We start from the raw sequence: 17,936 nt of genomic DNA on the forward strand, positions 1-17,936 counted from the left end.
AATCTCCCTGTTCCCATCACCTCTGCTCCAGATACAGCCTTTTCTTCGGGAAGGAAACCAGCGCGCATTGAAGAGTCTGATCTTCTCCATTGCGCGAGACTCCTGACCCACAGCATTGCTGCCCTGAGATCCGGGAGCCACTGCCACCCGATACAGATGAGGAAGTGGGGGCTCAGGGAGGGGATCAAATGGGAGTGTGAAGAGTAGCCTCCAGAAGGACACAGGGGAACAGTCCTGGTGCTTGCCTCTGGGCACGGGGCGGAGAATGAGGAGACTCACTTTTCTGTTTGAATGTTTACATCATGCATTACGAGGCGCATATATTCCGAGGGGCTATAATTATAATGCATGACCGTGTGCTTGCTCAATAAATGAATGCGAAAGTAAATAATCACCTGGGGAGCTCCTTAGACACGTGGGCTCCTGGGCTGCAGCCCCCCCCCCCCCGGGGGATGGAAGCTGTAGGTCTGGGGGTGGCAGGGGACCAGGATGCGTTCCCCAGGTGATTCTGTCACAGGTGGCCCGGGACCACACTTCGGGAACAAAATCGCCAGCTGGGGCCTCTTCCCACCAGCCACCAGCCGGGCTCACGTGCAGGGTCTTTTGCATATATTTGCATGATTTCTCTGGTTCCCCAGGAAGCCTCCGTTAGCCCTCACGCTCCTTTCTGCCTGGGCCTAAGGAAAGCTTCTCCCCTCCCACCTCATCCCCCAGCCCTGCCCCCATCCCCGGACCTGTATAAGCCCCTCCTCCTCACTCCCCCCCCCCCCACCCCCGTCCTCCAGCCAGATACACCGTTCTCGTGTCCCATCTGCACGTTCTCCCCGGGTCCCCAGGGCCTGGCACACACACATCACCTCCCTCAGAAGCCTTCCGCACCTCCCAGCTGAAAGTGCGTTCCCAGTCCTGCCCTCCATCCCCTCTGCTAGACTCCCAAACACGCCTGCCCCCCCACCCCCATCCCCCACCCCCCGCTTAGGAGCGTTTCCTGTGCCCAGGGCTGAGCCCAGCCCTACACCCATCCCATCGCATCCCAGTCCCTCAGAGACCCCATGACCCATGAGACGGGACCGCAGGAGGCCCATTTTACAGAGAAGGAAACGGAGCCTTCAGGAAATCACGTGACTCGCCAGACAGCGGCGAGCCCTTCCCAAACCCACCAGTCAGCCTCCTAAAATGCCCCGGTGCCCCGTTTTCTCCCCCACTCGTGGTAACGTTATTTGGGTTTTCTTTTGCTTCGTTTGCTTTAATTGTGTCTTCACAATTGCTTTCTGGAAAAAACTGCAAACGATCCAGAAATATTTGAAGCAAGCATGAATTCTCTGCTTGCCCATCCTCCCCCCCCCCCCCCCAACACTCTATAGGCAAAGTTACTGTGAACAGTCTGGGGTCTCCTTCCAACCTCTTGTGCCCTTACATACAGATGTGGTATATGCAAATATACAGGCGTAGCGTTTTTATGGTAAGACACGCATGCAAAAGGTAAACAATTTAAAGAACAATCCAGGCGCGCCTGGGTGGCTCAGTCGGTTCAGTGTCTGACTCTTGATTTCGGCGCAGGGCGCCATCTCGTGGGTGCGTGAGCTCGAGCCCCCGTGTAGGGCTCTGCACTGACAGCTCAGAGCCTGCTTGAGAGTCTCTCTCTCTCCTCTCTCTCTCTCTCTCTGCCCCTCTGCAAGGCTAACCTATTTTCCAAGGAGATTGAACCAGTTTTGACTCCTACCCAAAGTGGGTGAGCGTCCTCACTGAGCCATGCCTTTGCCAAATGCGGAACTGGTTGACTTTATAATTTTTGCCAAGCTAGTGGGAGTAAAATTCCAACTCATTGTGGCTTTAATTTATGTTTCCCTGATTACTAATGATACTGGCTGTCTGTCTTGTTTATATCTTCTGTATCCTTAGTGATTCTTTTCTCTTTTTGACAGATCAGTCATCGAAAGTGTTGAGATAAAATCACTAATTGTGAATAGTGGGTTTGCCAATTTCTCCTTGTTTTGCTTTATGTGTTTGGAGGTTATGTTGCCAGGTGTATGAGTTTAGAACTGTTCAATCTTCTTGGAGTTATATATTCCTTCTTTGTTTCTAATAATGCCTTTGCCTTGGGGCGCCTGGGTGGCTTGGTCAGGTAAGCATCTGATTCTTGATTTCGGCTCAGGTCATGATCTCACAGGTCATGAGATCGAGCCCTGTGTGATAGGCTTGCTGTCAGCCTGGAGCCTGCTTGGGATTCTCTCTTCCTCTCTCTCTGCCCCTCCCTCCCTCCCTCATGCATGAGCCCTCTCTCTCTCTCTGCCTCGAAATAAATAAACATTAAAAAATAATTATGCTTTTGCCTTGAAGCCTCATTTGTCTGTTATTAATAGAGTGAAAAGTCTTTTGATTTTGATCTTTTTCCAAAGAAGGACAATTTATTTGCCTCCAAACAAACTACTACTAGTTGGCTTAGTGAGAGGTGACCCGATTTCTTAGTTTATAAGTATTTATATTATAGAAACTTTTCAACAACTACAGAAGTACACAGTCACATAAAGTGAACCTCCTTGTACCCACCGACCTGCTTAGACATATACCACATCAAACGATTTTAGCTCTCCCATCCCATATTATTTTGAGGCAAATCCCACATACATATAAATCAATCCCTAAACATTTGAAGATGTATCTCTTTTTAAAAAATTTTTTTAAGTTTATTTATTTTGAGAGAGAGAGAGAGAGAATGTGAGCAGGAGAGGGCCAGAGAGAGAAGGAGAGAGGGAATCCCAAGCAGGCTCCGTGCTGTCAGCACGGAGCCCAATGTGGGGCTCGAACCCACCAACGGCGAGATCATGACCTGAGCCGGAAGTCGGACGCTTAACCGACTGAGCCACCCAGGAGCCCCTGAAGATGTATCTCTACAAGAACTTAAAAAAAAAAAATCCAAACCCCATTACCATCCTATAATGACAATTCCCTAACATTATCAAATGTCATTTTTTTTTCCATTTGTTTAAGTCAGGAATCTTAACAAAACCTGTCAGGGTGTAATTGGTCAATTAAGTCTCCATCTGTAGGTTCCTACTGTATCTCATTTTCTTTGCACTTTGTGGAAGAGATCAGGTCATCTCTCCTTCATATAAAAATATTTTGGGGACGCCTGTGGGTGGCTCAGTGGGTTGAGTGGCTGACTCTTGATTTTGGCACAGGCCATGATCTCACGATGGTTCGTGGGATCGAGCCCCACGTCATTGGGCTGCGCGCTGACAGAGGGGACCCTGGTTGGGATTCTCTCTCTCCCTCTTTCTCTGTCCCTCCCCTGCTCACGCTCTTTCTCTCTCAAAATAAATATATAAACTTAAAAAAATAGCTTGTTTGATGGGATTCCATAGATAATGTTCTTTAGCAATATATATGGGCCATCTTTCCTCTTAGTACATAGAAGTCAATGCTGGGTTTCTGGCTGGTGCACAGAACCCCACAATTACTATTTGGTAAAGTGTCTCATCTCCTTTACTTACTAGGAGGATTCGGTGAGAATTCGGCAAATATTTAGCGAGCCCTTACTTAGTGCCAGGCCCCATACAAGAGTCTGAGAAATATCACGGTGAACCCGCCAGAGGCCTTCCTGGAGCTTAAACTCAGACTTTGGTGGTCCCCCGCATCCCTTGAAAGATTTGTTACAATTCAGGGCTGCCAGACGCCTGGGAGGGGGTTGGGGGGGCAGAAATGGGCACTTTTTGTCTACCTAATCCAGAGCTATCTTGTGGAAATATGTGACCTCAAACAGCACCTGCATTTGTCCTTTTAAATTTTCTACCTATTACATAAAAAAGTAGAAAGAAGGGCGCCTGGCTGGCTCAGTCTGTTGAGCACCCGACTCTTGGTTTCGGCTCAGGTCATGATCTCACGCTTCGTGAGATCAAGCCCCACGGTCATGACCTGAGCGGAAGTCGGAAGCTTAACCGAGACACCCAGGTGCCCCTAAGAGCAAAATACAGTCAATAAATATACTTAATACATACATTAAAATACTTTAGTTATGCATTGTATTTAACCCGAGGTATCTAAAATATCATTTTCAACATGTAATCGGTAATAAAAAGTTACTGGAGATATTTCGCTTTTTTTTTTTTCGAGAAGAATGAGACCCTTTCCAAGACACATGTTTTGGAGTATTTATTTACTTATTTATTCTTTAAGAGAGAGAAAGAGCTTAAGCAGGAAGAGGGGCAGACGCGGGGGGCGGGGGGGCGCGTGGAGAGGGGGCCGGAGAGAGAGAATCTTGGCAGGCTCCGGGCTCAGCGAGGACCTGGGCGGAAATCAGGAGTTGGGCCCCTTGCATGCTTTTTTAAAATTTATTTATTTTATTTTAATTTTTTTTTTTTTTTAACAACACACTAAGTCCTTGAAATCAGGCGTGTGTTTTACATTTACAGCCGTCTCAACTCCGATGAGCCACGCGTCGAGTGGTCTTTGCGGGGTCCGGGCGGCGGTTCTGGAAAGCACAGCCCGCGAGTCTGATCCGGACGGCTGGGCGGCGGGGGTGTGGGGCACAGTGGGGGCGACGCTGGGCTGGAGAGTGTCTCTGGAAAGCACTTTGCAAACTCTGGTACCCCACACAAAATACGGGGACAAAGTCACACCTGGGCTCAGATCCTGACTGCGTCCTCTCCGCGCCCCGTGCCGCTCCGAGACCTTGGAAGTTGCCTTCACCTCCGGAGCTTGGATGTGCGCGCCCGGGTGGAACCGGCGGACGAGCCCTGCCCCGCGGCGGTGGAGGAGCACCCGAGACCTCGTGCAGGCGCCCGCTGGGTGTTGGTGGCAGGGCGGCAGGACGGCTGCGGGGAGGTTTGGTGGCGCAGAGAAGGCGGAGAGCGGGACTCAAGCCTCGGAGACCCAGCGGACCGGCGGCCGGGGCGCCCGGCGGGGAGGGGGTGCCGGTGCTCCGCCCGGGGCCACGTCGGCTGGGCGCCCGCCGCCTGCAGTCCCCGAGGCCGCCACGGGGCGGCGGTGTGGGACAGGGACCCCGCGAACCGCGCAGGGTCCCCGGGGTGGGGGGTGGGGGGTGGGGGGTGGGGGGGGGGAAATACAGGCCCCGCGGGGGGCGAGGTGAGAATTACTCTTAACAGCTTCTCTGGCGCGGACTTCCCTGGGGAGCGATCGTTCTGGTGTCTTCTGCGGCTGGAGGGGAAACAGGCAAGGAGCTGTTCCCTCCCCATCTTTATCCAATTCCAACAGCTGCTGTGATGGAAGGGACTCGGGTTGTGACCAGCTGGGGGCCTCGGGCAGGCGGTCCAGCAGCCGGGCCTTTTCTGTCGCCTTGGGAGACGGAGTCTGCGGTGCCTCCCAGGGCCTGGGGGCTCCCCCGCGGATGATGGCTAGAAAGGGGTTTTGCCACCTGTCTGGTGCTGAGCCAGGGTCACCCGGCGCGCAGGGATTGAAAGGTGAACTTGGAAGGACGAGGATAAAAATATCAACTGCCCTTAACTAAGGGCTTAAGCCCCTTAACTCTCCCGTAACAGCGCAAGGGTTCGGTGCCACTATTGCCCCCATCTTACAGATGAGAAAGCTGAGCCTCGGGGACATGGTGTGACTTACCTGAGGTCACACAGCCCAGCAGCGTCTGTCCCCTGACATCCGGCTTCTGTGCTCGTGCCTGAGTAGAAGTTGGCTGGGGTTGAAGGGGACGGATCTTTTCCTGCCCCGCCTCCCTCTCCCATCCCTGGTGCCCGGCTTCCTTCCTCCCTCCGGCTTTCCTCTCAGCCTCCCCAGCCTCCCCGCCCCGCTGAGGCTGTCTTTCCCCCCGTTAAGACAAGCGCCTCTTCCTGTCCACAACTCAGGCCTGGCCAGTCAGGTGCCCATGCCCCTGACGGCCGTGGTGGGCTCAGGGTTGCAGGTGACTCAAGCCTGGCCGATGGGGCAGGATTCTGGGACTCTGATGGAACTGTTGGGAGGAGCTGAGCAGCTGGGAGCCTGGAGCCCAGGTGGGGGTCGAGGTGGGGCCTGGGAATGTTGTTTGAGCCTCAGCCTTTACCTTCAGTGGAGCGTGTTCTGCCCCATGAGAGCCGACCTCTCTTCCCTAAGGCTCTGCTCAGCCCATGCCGTCCCTCCGCATGCATGTTCTTCCAGAGGGACCCTGGAGTGGTTCAGGGCGCGGACCTAGGCCGCCCGCTTTCCAGTCCCAGCTGGAGCTAAAGGAGAAGGGCGTCCCAGGCAGGGGAACTACAGGTGCAGGGACGCTGAGGTTAGAAAATGGCGCCTCGCCCTGGGGAGAAGGTTCTGTGGGCTGAATGAATAAGGTGCATGGTGGCACTCCTAACCTCGCAGTCCTGTCTCCTTCCTTCTGCCCCCAGGAGGACTTCTGATGGGGCTGTGGAAACATGCAGGGGGCCTCGTTTGAATAATGCAGTGGAGACTGCGGGGCCCCTGACCAGTGTGATGGTCCTGGGCTCTATGGGAGACACGGTGTCCAAGTGGAACTGAGACCCTCCATTGGAATTGGAACTGAGCCAGGAGGAACAGGCAGCCTCGGCTCGGTGAAGGGCCCTGGGCGCCCAGGCCGTCACCAGGAGGCAGGAGAGGCCAAGGCCGCAGCTTGGCGGGAGGGGCAGGGTGTGGGCACGGATGGCAGGGTGTGGGGCGAGGGGCACAGGCTGGCAAGCGGTTGAGGACGACAGCTGCCGAGGGGGCCGGCAGCCTGATGGCACAGTCATTACCTCCCTCCACACTCCCAGCAGCCCTGGGCAGTAGGAGCTGGGGCTTTCCCTACTTCACAGAACAGACCCAGGTTCAGAGACACCAAGCCGCTCACCCAAGGTCACACAGCAGCAGTGGCAGAGCCGGGAATTCGGCCTGGGTCTGGGTGGCGCCGGAGACTGCGCTCCTAACCACAGCTGTGTGCGTGAGCATGACCGCGATAAGCAGAAGGCTCAGCCCTTTCCTGAGCACCTACTACGTGGGGGGCCCTTTGCACACGTTAGTTCTGGGAGCCCAGGCCCCATCCCGGCGGGAAGCCACCATCATCCCCTTTCCACAGACGGGCCTGAGGCCAAGAAGGGTCAGGCCTGGGGTGTTCCTGCCTTTATCCAAGTTACCACACAACCACGGTCACGTCCTTTCCCCTTCTGGGCCCCTGTGTCCCCATCTGTAATTCAAGGAGATGAGGCCCGGTCCCAGGGGGCCTGGCAAGCTCTGGTACTCTGAGACGTGTCGCCGGGAGACTGACAGAGGGCTGGGGCGGGGAGGGGGCCGGGACGACCGAGGGAGCGTTCGGAGCCTGCCTTCCCTGCCCTGCCTCCAGCAAACCCATTCTCCAGGTCTTCAACCGAGGCCTACCCATCCCCGAGGGCAGAGAGGGAATGCTCATTTGCTTAGCCCAGAACCTGCCTGACACTGTGCCACTCTAGTCTGTCTGTATGTCCTCGTCCCCATGAAAGAGCCGCTGTTACTGTGTCGTTCTTACCGGTAAAGCCCCGAGAGGGAAGACAGATCCCACAGGACGACTCAGAAAGGGAAGGACGTGACTGCGACGCTCAGGGAGGCTGCGGGCTCAAGAACCCTGCCCTTTCTTGCTGCCTCCTTCCTGAAGCAACAAAGTCAGCCCCAGGCGTTCCTCAGTCGAAGACTGATTTCTAGCCACCACCCCCCCACCGCGCCCCCCTACCTCCCCAGCCTGGGTTCTTGGCTGTCCCTGGGGCGGGGAGGTCATTTGTGGCCTCCTCCTCACCCACCCCTTCCCTGCAGGGTCTGGGCCCTAAATAGCCTTGTCCATCCTCCAGGTAGGTTTCCACCTTTGCTGCTCGCCGTGCTCAACTGCCCGTGTCCTCCCTCCCTTCACCTGTCATGGCGAAGACGGGAGCCATCCCACCCCTTCCATTCCCCCCACCCCCACCCCGTCACCCCCACCGCCCCCGGCTGAGGCTCCTCTGGCAACATCTCAGTCCGGACCCCCTCGGGGCTGCCACTCCACCTGCCCTGGACAGCCAGCTTCCGTCCCTGCCCACTCCCCGCTCCAGCCCACTCAGCCCGAGCGCGGCTTCCTGAGTGCCTCCCCCATCACTCGCTCCCCTGCTCCAAGACCGTCCAGGGCTCCCACGGCCTGCAGGGAAAGGCCCAGATCTTCACCTCCTCGCCTGGCAACTGTCCTCTCCCACACGCACCCCCTTCCAGCCCCGCTCTCCTGTCAGCCGGCCTCTGCTGTGGCTCAAGGGCTGAGAGCCCGTCACCAGCAGGCCCGGGGAAAGGGTCACATTGCTGTGAGACCTTGGGGAAGGGGGGCACGGCCTCTCAGAACCTCCGCCTGTGCAGTGAGGATCCGAACAGGGTCCCTCCTCAGAGGGCTGATGGGAATGTCAAATGAGAAATCAAAGGTTAAGGCTTTGTAGGGGCGCCTGGGTGGCTTAGTTGGGTAAGTGTCCGACTTCAGCTCGGGTCATGATCTCCCAGTTCTCGAGTTCAAGACCCGCAGCGGGCTCTATGCCGGCAGCTCAGAGCCCAGAGCCTGCTTCTGAGTCTGTGTCTCCCTCTCTCTCAGTTCCTCCCCCCTGCTTGCACTGTCTCTCTCTTTCTCTCAAAAATAAAGATAAAAAAAAATTTTTTTTTTAAAGCTTTGTAATCTATAAAATGCAGACATTTCATTGTTGCAGTTGTCCCGTGAAGGACTGGGGAGATTTACCTCGCACTGTAACCAGAGGCCCCGCGGGATGCGTGGGACAGGGTGGGGCTGCCCCACCGGGCCTCGAACACAGGGCTGGGAGGCCACATCCACATCCCCAACCCAACCCACCTCTTCTCTCCGCCTCTGCACCTCCTCCTCGGACTCCACTCCGGGCAGCTCTTCTCTTCCATGAAGTTTCCCTCTGCCTCCCTCTGGCCGGCTCTCTCTCCCTGTCTGTCCTGCGGGCCTCTGTCTCTGCCACTGTCTCTCGTCTTCTGGCTCTCTCACTGTCTCTTGGTCTCTTTGTGTCTTTGTGTTCTCTCGCCCTCCCCCACCTCTGTCGCAGCCGGTCTGTCCGTGTCACCTTCTCTCATATCGGTGTGTAATATCCCCTTCATCCCTCACGGCATGGGCACCAGCCCTGGAACCCTCCGTCACCTCTGTGGACTCACCCTGAGCCCCTGTTGACAGGGAGGCCCCGGAGGAGGGGAGGCCAGAGGGGGGGCTCAGACAGGCCTCAAAAAGTCCTGGAGCTGAAAAGAGAGGACGGTGAGCTGAGCCTCTGCTCTGCTTGGCAGGGAAGGTTCCAGAAGCATGAGGGACAGGTGCTGGCCTCTGGGCCCTCTTTCCAAGTGGCTACTTCCAGTGCAGGTGATCCTAGGGGCAGGTCGGGGGTCAGGAGCCCGGTCCCGGATTGGGCTCTGCACCTGCCCCTCTGTGTGATGTCTCCCTGAGCCCGTCCATACCCCGTCCCTGAGGTACCCAGGGGTCCCCTCCTGGCCTTCCTCCCACTGTAGGCACGGTGAGTGCTGGCAATGGCTTCTGTCCGGTGGGGGCTCCGGCCCACCTGCCCCACTGCTCTAGCACCTGTCACCGCAGTGGACAGTTACGGAGGCGGAGACCAGGGAATCCTGCTCACTGTCCTAAGCGTAAGCGAGGAGGGGCAGCGACTGCCCATGGTGCCACCTGGAGTCGGCAGCAGGACCCAGGCCAGAGGCCTCAGGGCTGCCAGCCCAGCCCCAAAGTCCGGGGTTGGGGGTCTGGGGGCCCAGGCCCCAGCTACATCTGTGCTTGTTTGGCTCAGTGCTGAACCCCTGCCCCTAGACCAGGGGCCTTACTTGCTCATAGTAGGTGCTCAACAAGTATTTGTTGAATGAATGAATGAATGAATGAATGACACAGAAGCCCTTGGGAATCTGTAAGAGTGATGCTGATGTTTGAGCTGACAGTCAGGGTGCAGGCAAATGCCTCTGCTTGGGGAGTTCCCGCTGCGGCTGGTGTAGGGACTTTTATATCAGACGTGAGGCAGTCAGTGGATGGAGTCAGAAGTGGATCCTGGAGGTCATTAGGTCCAACCCCCTAACTTCAAAGACGGAGAAAATGAGGTCCAGCGAAGGGCAGGATCACACAGGAAGTCAGAACCCCAGTTCTTGCTCTAGCCTCCCACGCCTCATATACTGAGAGCTAAGTGATCTATCTGGTTTCCCTTTTTGCATGGCTGCCAGGAAGCTCAGGGGTCAGTTTTCAAACTGTCTGTGTCTCCTAAAGCAAGCCCATCAAAATGTTTTCTGGAAGGCAACTCACATTCACTCGGGCCCCCTAATGTGCCCAACATCATGCCGTGCCTGGTCCCACGTGAGATCTCATTTGGTCCACGCGAGCATGTGAGAGAGGTATGAATGGTGCTTTTTCACAGATGAGGACACAGGTCCGGAGACATAACTGACCCAAAGTCCTATAGCTGGTAGGTGGTAGAGGGGAGAATTCAAGGCTGAGGCCCTCTGGCTCTCACACCCACAGCCTCTCTTCTGGGCAAATACACACAAGGGTGCCACTCTCTGCTCTCAGCTCCCGCCCCGGGGCCACTTCTGTGCCCTCCCCTGACCGCCCCGTCTCAACACACGGCCCCCAGAGAAGCTGTGGAAGGGGAGCTTGGCTTTAAACCTTCTCCCCTTCGCCATCCTTACTTAGAACTCAGGTTTGGGGCGCCTGGGTGGCGCAGTCGGTTAAGCGTCCGACTTCAGCCAGGTCACGATCTCGCGCTCCGTGAGTTCGAGCCCCGCGTCGGGCTCTGGGCTGATGGCTCAGAGCCTGGAGCCTGTTTCCGATTCTGTGTCTCCCTCTCTCTCTGCCCCTCCCCCCGTTCACGCTCTGTCTCTCTCTGTCCCGAAAATAAATAAACGTTGAAAAAAAAATTAAAAAAAAAAAAGAACTCAGGTTTGTACTGTCCTTGTGGAAAGATTGAGACGCTGGGGTTGCACTTTGACACAATCTGTCCAATGTAGCCCAGAATTCTGTTCATAGCCTGAGCAAACAACCACATGAAGGCAAACAAGAAACAACATAACAAAAAGCTGTACAAAGGTGTTGGTCGGAGCTTTTCTCGTGGAGAAAAGCTGGCGTTCACGGTGATCCCGCAGGGGCGGGTTCGCTCAGCAGAGCTCATCTGAAGGCTGGCTTCACGGGAGGGACCTGAGCTCGGTTTAATCCCCGTAGTCTCTGTCTTAAAAGTCTTAATTTTCTCCTTGAACTTGTGCTTCGTAAGTGAAGTCCGAAGAGACACCGTGGCAGGCACGTGAGCAGAGAAGGCAAGTAATCTAAAGACAGGAAGAAGCTTTATGTTTTGGGTGTGCCCTTAGTGGCGGTTTCCCCAACTTTTGAACAAGGGACACGTATTTTCGCGGTGCAGGGGGACCCCGCAGTTGTGTAGCCGGTTCTGTGTGTCGTCGTGGCAAGGGCCCTGGGCCGGGGTCCAGGACAGCGGGGTTCAGGGCTACTCCCCTCTGGGCCTCAGTTTCCCCACCTATAGGCGAGGGGCTGTTCCGCTTAGCTCTAAGATTCTATGAACAGTGTGCAGTCGTTCAAAATTGGAAATACGTCGGGGCGCCTGGGTGGTTCAGTTGGTTGAGCGGCCGACTTCGGCTCAGGTCACGCAGTCCGTGAGTTCGAGCCCCGCATCGGGCTCTGTGCTGACAGCTCGGAGCCTGGAGCCTGTTTCGGATTCTGTGTCTCCCTCTCTCTGACCCTCCCCCGTTCATGCTCTGTCTCTGTCTCAAAAATAAATAAACGTTAAAAAAAAAAATTCAAAATTGGAAATACGTCAACTCCATCGATACCGAGAAAAGGCACTACCCATGACAAACTACGGTGAGAAAAGCCTGATCCAGGAAGGGGCCCAGATCGCAGCCGGTGACCTAACGAAGGGCCAGCAAAGATAAGGAGGGGGGGCTTTGACCAGGTGAGACAGCTGAGTTGAGTTCACAAGGAGTAAGTTTTTCAGAAGCTGGCGGGAAGGAAGCAAAAATGGATTTGCAGGAATTATGCCTGAAAGGTGGGATTTGAGGCAAGATGAGGGGGTGTTTTTCAGCTCCATCAGACCACACCCTCTCTCGCGCCCTGCCCCCCCTTCTCTTCCTCTCCTTCTCCCACCTGCTATCCCTTTCTCCATTCCTTCCCTCCCAGCCGCCCACCACTGCCCCTGCTGTGACTGAAGGGGGAGGGCAGGGCAGGGGAGGTGAAGGCCTGGAAGATGGGGGTGCAGCGAGGAGGGGCTTAGCGGCCCCCCCCTTCAGCCAGCCCGTTTCTGTGACTCCAGGCTTCATGATACCTGAGGTTCCTCCACCCCAGAGACAGCGACCCCCCCATTTCAGTGCTGCTCCCGGAGGAGCCCCGAGTGAAGTGAGACAGATCAGAGGAGTCGCCTGCCAGCAGCAGGAGGGAGGGCAGGTGGGAGGGCTGTGAGAGGGGAGCAGGTGGGAGAGGGAAGGTGAGTCAGCACCAAGCCGAGCAAGCAGGGGTTTGCAAGCAGCCCGAGTGGCCTGGGAGCCTCCCTGCAGCTCTGTGGCCCTGCCCCCTGCCCGCGGGCACGGCACTCCTCTTTGACACCCCAGACGGGCCTTGCTTTTCCAACCCTGTGTCCTCTAGATCGTGCCCTTATGTTAACCTCTAAGATATGTTCTGGGGGCTCAGAGTGCCTGAGTCTGAGGTCCTCCTTAGGGACTGCTGGTTACCCAGGCACCAAAGCATACTGGGAATGAGGTCGGCAGGAGAGGATGAGATTGGTGAGGCCCACCCAGGAGCCTGCAGGGGAGAATAGAGGGACATCTCTGATGAGCTGGGTGGGAGGTGAGGACCCCAGGGTGCTCCCGCCTGGCAGAAGGGCACCAAGGGGCCCTCTGAGAGCGTCGGGCAACTGGGAAGCTGCCCTTTTGTCTTGCTGAGTGGTCCCCCGTAGCCCCCCCCCCCCGCCCACCCCAGGCCCCCAAAGGCCACAAGTGCACTCTGGGAAATCTGGATGGGGCAGCCCCTCCCCCTCACTCAGTCCCTGCTGGGGAGAGGGGAAGCGAAAGGGACACAGGCCTCTTGGCCTCTGACGGTCCTCACCTGGGTTCAGGCCAGCGCCTTAGTTCCTCGGCCTCCATTTCCTCACGTGTAAAGTGAGCCCACAATCCTTACGTCCCCACCTCTTGATATTTGGTAAGGATTCAGCGGACGAAGGAATGTGAAGGGTGTCATGTTAACGGGAGGCATTAGGACCAGTGATTTGTTGAGGGGCTTGGATCCCGGGTTGGCTTGTTAAGCTGTTCAAGCACGTGGGGTGCACAGCGTTTTACCCAAATGGCACCCATGTTGCCAGCACTGGTGGGAGGCGATCGTTCACGAAGGAGCTCATCGCACTTCGCAGTAGGTGACCTTGCCTGTTGGTTCCTTGTGTTTCCGGAGGTGGGGGCACCCTGACCCAGAAGATTCCTGGGAACAGGGAGGGTCCCTCTGCCTCCTTATACTCCGTGGGTATACAGTTGGCATGTGGCTTAGAGGCAGGGCTGGAAGGAGCGCTCAAACTGAAGGGTTCTGTGATAGACTACCAAGTACGGCCACAGTCCCACCCTTGGCCGTGCGACGTCACCGCGCTCCCGACAGCTGGAGCCCGATTTCCCATCCTTCGGCTCTGGGTTGGCCTCGTGACCCGACTGGCCGATAGAATGTGGTAGAAATGTTATCCAAGTTCAAGGCTAGGCCCCAGAGACCTGGTAGCTCCTGCCTTCACCGTCTTAGGTTGCTGTCCTGAGAGGCCACGAAGGAATCTGGAGGAAGAGAGGCCCCAGCTAACAGCCAGACCAACCACCTGACGTGGGGGGACAGCCCGCTTGGGCCTGGCCGCCTAGGTGGCGCTCCAGCTGAGCCCTGCTGCTGGAGGGAGCCCAGAGAAACCAGACAAGGCAGCACCCAGCCCACCCGCAGAACCTCGAGAAAGAATAAAGCACCGTCGTCTAGGTTTGAGGGGTGGCTCGCTGTAGAGCTCAGGCTAACTGAAGCCCGGAGAAAGGAAGGAACTTACCCAAGGTCCCACCCACAGTGAGACAGAGACTGAGTCGGACTAAGACCGGGTTTCCCAGCTGCCCCCTAGAGCCCTTCCCACCAGGGTCCCGAGGCCAAATTCACCAGCCCAGCCTGGGGTGTGTGCGTGTGTGCGCTGTGTAGATGCAGGCTCTTCCCCGAGCTGCAAAGGGTTAGCTGACATCCACACAGGGCTTTCCTGCCCGTCATCTCCTGGGAGGGAGCGATGGTTCGGCCCATGCTGCAGATGATGAAACCGAGGCCAAGAGCATCCGGGTAACTGGCTAGCCGCCACACAGCTAGGAGGCAGCGAAGCTCCGACCCAAGCCCAGGTCCTCTGAAGCCCTCTCGGGATCTTTCCCATTGGCTCCCAGGAAGGAGAATGGCAGGTGATACGGTTCCCTCCAGGGGTCAGTGTCTCAGAAAGGGACACACGTACCACACACAGACACACTCACACCATTTCGGTCTCTCTTTCTCTAACCCTTCTTCCCAGCTTTCCATCTCCAGCCAGCCTACCCCTAGTGGACCATATACTTTATTAAAAATATATAGTTACAAACTCCATTGTCAATCTGGGCCGGACCCCGGGGACCTGGAGGGACCACGGGGGGTGGGGGTGGGGACGGTCCTCATCCTGCCCCTTGGGGTCCCACCTCTGCGCCCAAACCCAACACCATCCAGGGGCCAAGATGGCTGGCTTTGGGGACCAGCCAGCTAGCGGGGCAGGGGGAAGGGGCTAGGCTTGACGGGCAGGGAGGGGTGGGAGAGGGGTTCACCGAGAGGGACCGCACCTCCTTGTCCTGCAGGTACAAATGGCAGAAGGTGGATTCGGTGCCTCCAACTCTGCATTTATAGGTATTTACAAAAGAAAGGCAAGAACAACAGGTCACAGTCATGCAAAAGAAACGCACCCCCGCCCTCCCTCCCCCCTGCACTAACCCCTGCCCACCCCAGAACCCCATGATGCCCACCCCCCAGCAGTCCAGCCGCCCTCCCCAAGGTTCTGAGAGCAAAGGGGGCACGTCCTTGAAGTGTCAGCGGGAAAAGGGTGGTGGGTCTGGGGTCCCCGAGACGCCAGCGGGTCGGCTGACAGGGCAGAGGGTGTCCTGGGCCCTTCCCAGGCCTGGGCTCTGGAGTCAATAGGGAGGGGTTCCCCAGTCTTTGAAGCCCCCGCCTCCCTCCAGAAGGTCCACGGAGCCAGGGTCGGCTCTGTCCTGAGCGTGGAGGGGCGTGTCCTGGCGTCCCACCCCTCCCCCCCGGGGGGGCGGGGCAGAGGCTCCTGTGGGACGTGACGAGGGCGGGGCCTGGAGGTCAGATGGCGGACTCCCTGCGGTAGGAGATGTTGTCCAGCGGGAGGGTGGCTTGCATGCGTTCCAGATCCAGGTGGCTGCCAAACTCCAGCATTCGGATGATGCCCGCCTCCTCCTTGGAGCCCGCCTCCAGGCCCAGGCCTGCGGCCACGGCCGCGGCGGCCGCGGCCTCCTCCTCCATCACCTCCTCCTCCTGGCTCATGAGGGCCAGCTCGTTCTCGTAGCAGAAGGCACTGGGCGGGGGCGGCGGGGCAGGCAGCACGGTGATCTTGCTCTCCTGCAGCTCCCGGGCCGAGCAGCAGGGCGTGCCGGCCACCTCGTAGGTCTTGTGGAAGCGCGAGTAGTCCACCTTGTAGTGGCTCTTCTCCTCGAAGACCACGGGCTCGAAGCGGTGGCCCCACAGGATCTCGCTGGCCAGGTAGGAGCTGCGGGCCTGGGTGGTCATGGCGGTGGCCTCCACCATGCCCTCGAGGATGACCACGATCTCAAAGTCCTCCGACTCCAGCTCCTCCTTGCCCATGCCGTAGAGCGGGCTGTCCTCGTCGATCTCGTGGACGATGATGATGGGCGACACCAGGAAGATGCGGTCCAGGCCGATGTCGTAGCCCACGTTGAGGTCCCGCTGGTCCAGCGGCAGGTACTCGCCCTCCTGGGTCATGTAGGGCTTGATGAGCTGGGCCCGCACGTGGGCCTCCACGATGTGGCTCTTGCGCAGGTTGCCCACGCGCCACATCAGGCACAGCTTGCCGTCGCGCACCGAGATGACCGCGTGGTGGCTGAACAGCAGCGTCTGCGCCCGCTTCTTGGGCCGGGCCATCTTGGCCATGATGGTGCCGATCATGAAGGAGTCGATGACGCAGCCCACGATGGACTGGACCACCACGGCGATGACCGCCAGCGGGCACTCCTCCGTCACGCACCGGAACCCGTAGCCGATGGTCGTCTGCGTCTCCACCGAGAACAGGAAGGCGCCCAGGAAGCCGTTCACGTGCATGATGCAGGGCTTGGGGGCCGCCGGGGCCGCCGCGCCACCGCCCGGCGGGGCCCCCCCCGCCGCCGCCGCCGCCGCCGCCGCCGCCCCCGCCGCCGCCGCCGCCGGGCCGGCCTCCAGGTCGCCGTGGAAGAAGGCGATACACCAGAAGAGGAGGCCGAAGAAGAGCCAGGAGACGAGGAAGGCCGCGGAGAAGATCATGAGCATGTAGCGCCAGCGCGTGTCCACGCACGTGGTGAAGATGTCCGCCATGTAGCGCTGCGACTTGTTGCTCAGGTTGGCGAAGTAGACGTTGCATTGGCCGTTCTTCTTGACGAAGCGGTTGCGGCGTTTCCGCCGGGGCACGTGGGCCTGCCCGTTGCGGCTGTGCCCGTGCATGTCCTGAAGCCGGCGTGGTCACCTGGGAAGACGCAGGGCCTGGGGAGGAGAAGCCCGACACGCGTGAGACGCTGGTGGCCCGGGACCTCCCCCTCCCCCTCCCCTGTCCCCGTCCCCCGCGCCCCCCCCCCAGAGATGCTCACAAGGGGAGGGGCCTGGCCCAGGGCCCGGGGCCCAGGCCCCCCTCTCCCTGCGCCGCAGAATGTGGGACATCAGGCTCTTCTGCAGACAGGCAGGGAGTATCGGGACCAGCGCCAGTGCCTCCGGGGACCAGAAGCTGAGGCCACCAGGACAGCCCCTCACGCTGCCCCCTCCAGCCCTCCTTGGCCCCCACCCCGGCCGGGGAGCTTCCTCACGCCGTCTGTCCCAGGCGCGCTGAGCAGAGGGAGCTGTGAATGCGCTGGCCTGCCCCCCGCTCACCTCCCCGGGTCCAGCCTCTGCCCTCTTGGGTCTCTCTCTGGGGCTGGACATCCTCCCACGCGGTCCAGTACAGCAGCCAAAGGCCACCTGGGGCTTTTGACATTTACTTAAATACAGTTGTAAGTTCAGTTGCCCGCATTTCAAGTGCTCGGCGGCCGCTTGCGGCCACTGGCTGCCATTCGCAGACAGAGTGGACAGGGAACGTTTCTACAAGTCACAGGTGGGGGGAACAGGGCTCAGAGAGGGGACGTGACCTGCCCGAGGCCACACAGCTGATGCGTAAATCCAAACTCAGGTGTGTCTAACCTTCAGTTCCCCGGGTGCCGTCAGCGTCTTCGAGCTCACGGTTGTGGAGACCCAGAGGCAGGGAGGCAGGCACACCCACTGCCTCGCCGTGACACCTCAGATAACTCGTGCCCCGTCTCTGAGCCTCGGTCTCCTCACCCGCGAAATGGGTATCCGAACCCTACCTCACAGGACCGAAGGAGATAGTAGGTGCTCAGTTAAAACGGGTCACCCTGCTGTCCTCCTTCCCGCTTCTCCAGAGCGGGAGGAAGCCGGCGAGAGGCAGGAGTCACCTGTCAGCGTCCTCGGCTGTTTTAGTGGAGGCGGACGGCCCTTGCCCCACCGGGTGGCAGGCGCACCAGCTGGGCGCACGGAGGGCAGACCCTCCCCTCACCCCTCCCTTCCACTGGGGCCCCGGCAGAGACAGGGTGCTGTGGGGGTGGGGAGGGCGGCCGCTGGCAGGGCTGGGCCTGGGCCCGGGCTCCCGGTAACGTTTTGGCCCAGAATTATATAAGGCTGGAAGTTTCTATTTTCTGTTCTATTCTTCTTCCTGATCTAATTGTGCATCTGTGGCAATGTT

The 17,936-nt window shown here is 58.3% G+C and overlaps 1 protein-coding gene across 1 annotated transcript; it reads right to left on the reverse strand.

Moving 5' to 3' along the window:
* Positions 1 to 14,981: 14,981 nt before the first annotated feature.
* Positions 14,982 to 16,670, reverse strand: KCNJ4 (potassium inwardly rectifying channel subfamily J member 4). Its single transcript, XM_047066757.1, has one exon. It carries the CDS (start codon positions 16,649 to 16,651, stop codon positions 15,284 to 15,286), a length of 1,368 nt encoding a protein of 455 aa, XP_046922713.1. The 5' UTR covers positions 16,652 to 16,670; the 3' UTR covers positions 14,982 to 15,283.
* Between the last annotated feature and the right edge of the window lie 1,266 nt (positions 16,671 to 17,936).

The sequence above is a fragment of the Lynx rufus genome, unplaced genomic scaffold (genome assembly GCF_022079265.1).
Source record: "Lynx rufus isolate CCGP_SWC_20201006 ecotype Redwood Valley unplaced genomic scaffold, mLynRuf1.p SCAF_7, whole genome shotgun sequence".
NCBI lineage: Eukaryota > Metazoa > Chordata > Mammalia > Carnivora > Felidae > Lynx > Lynx rufus.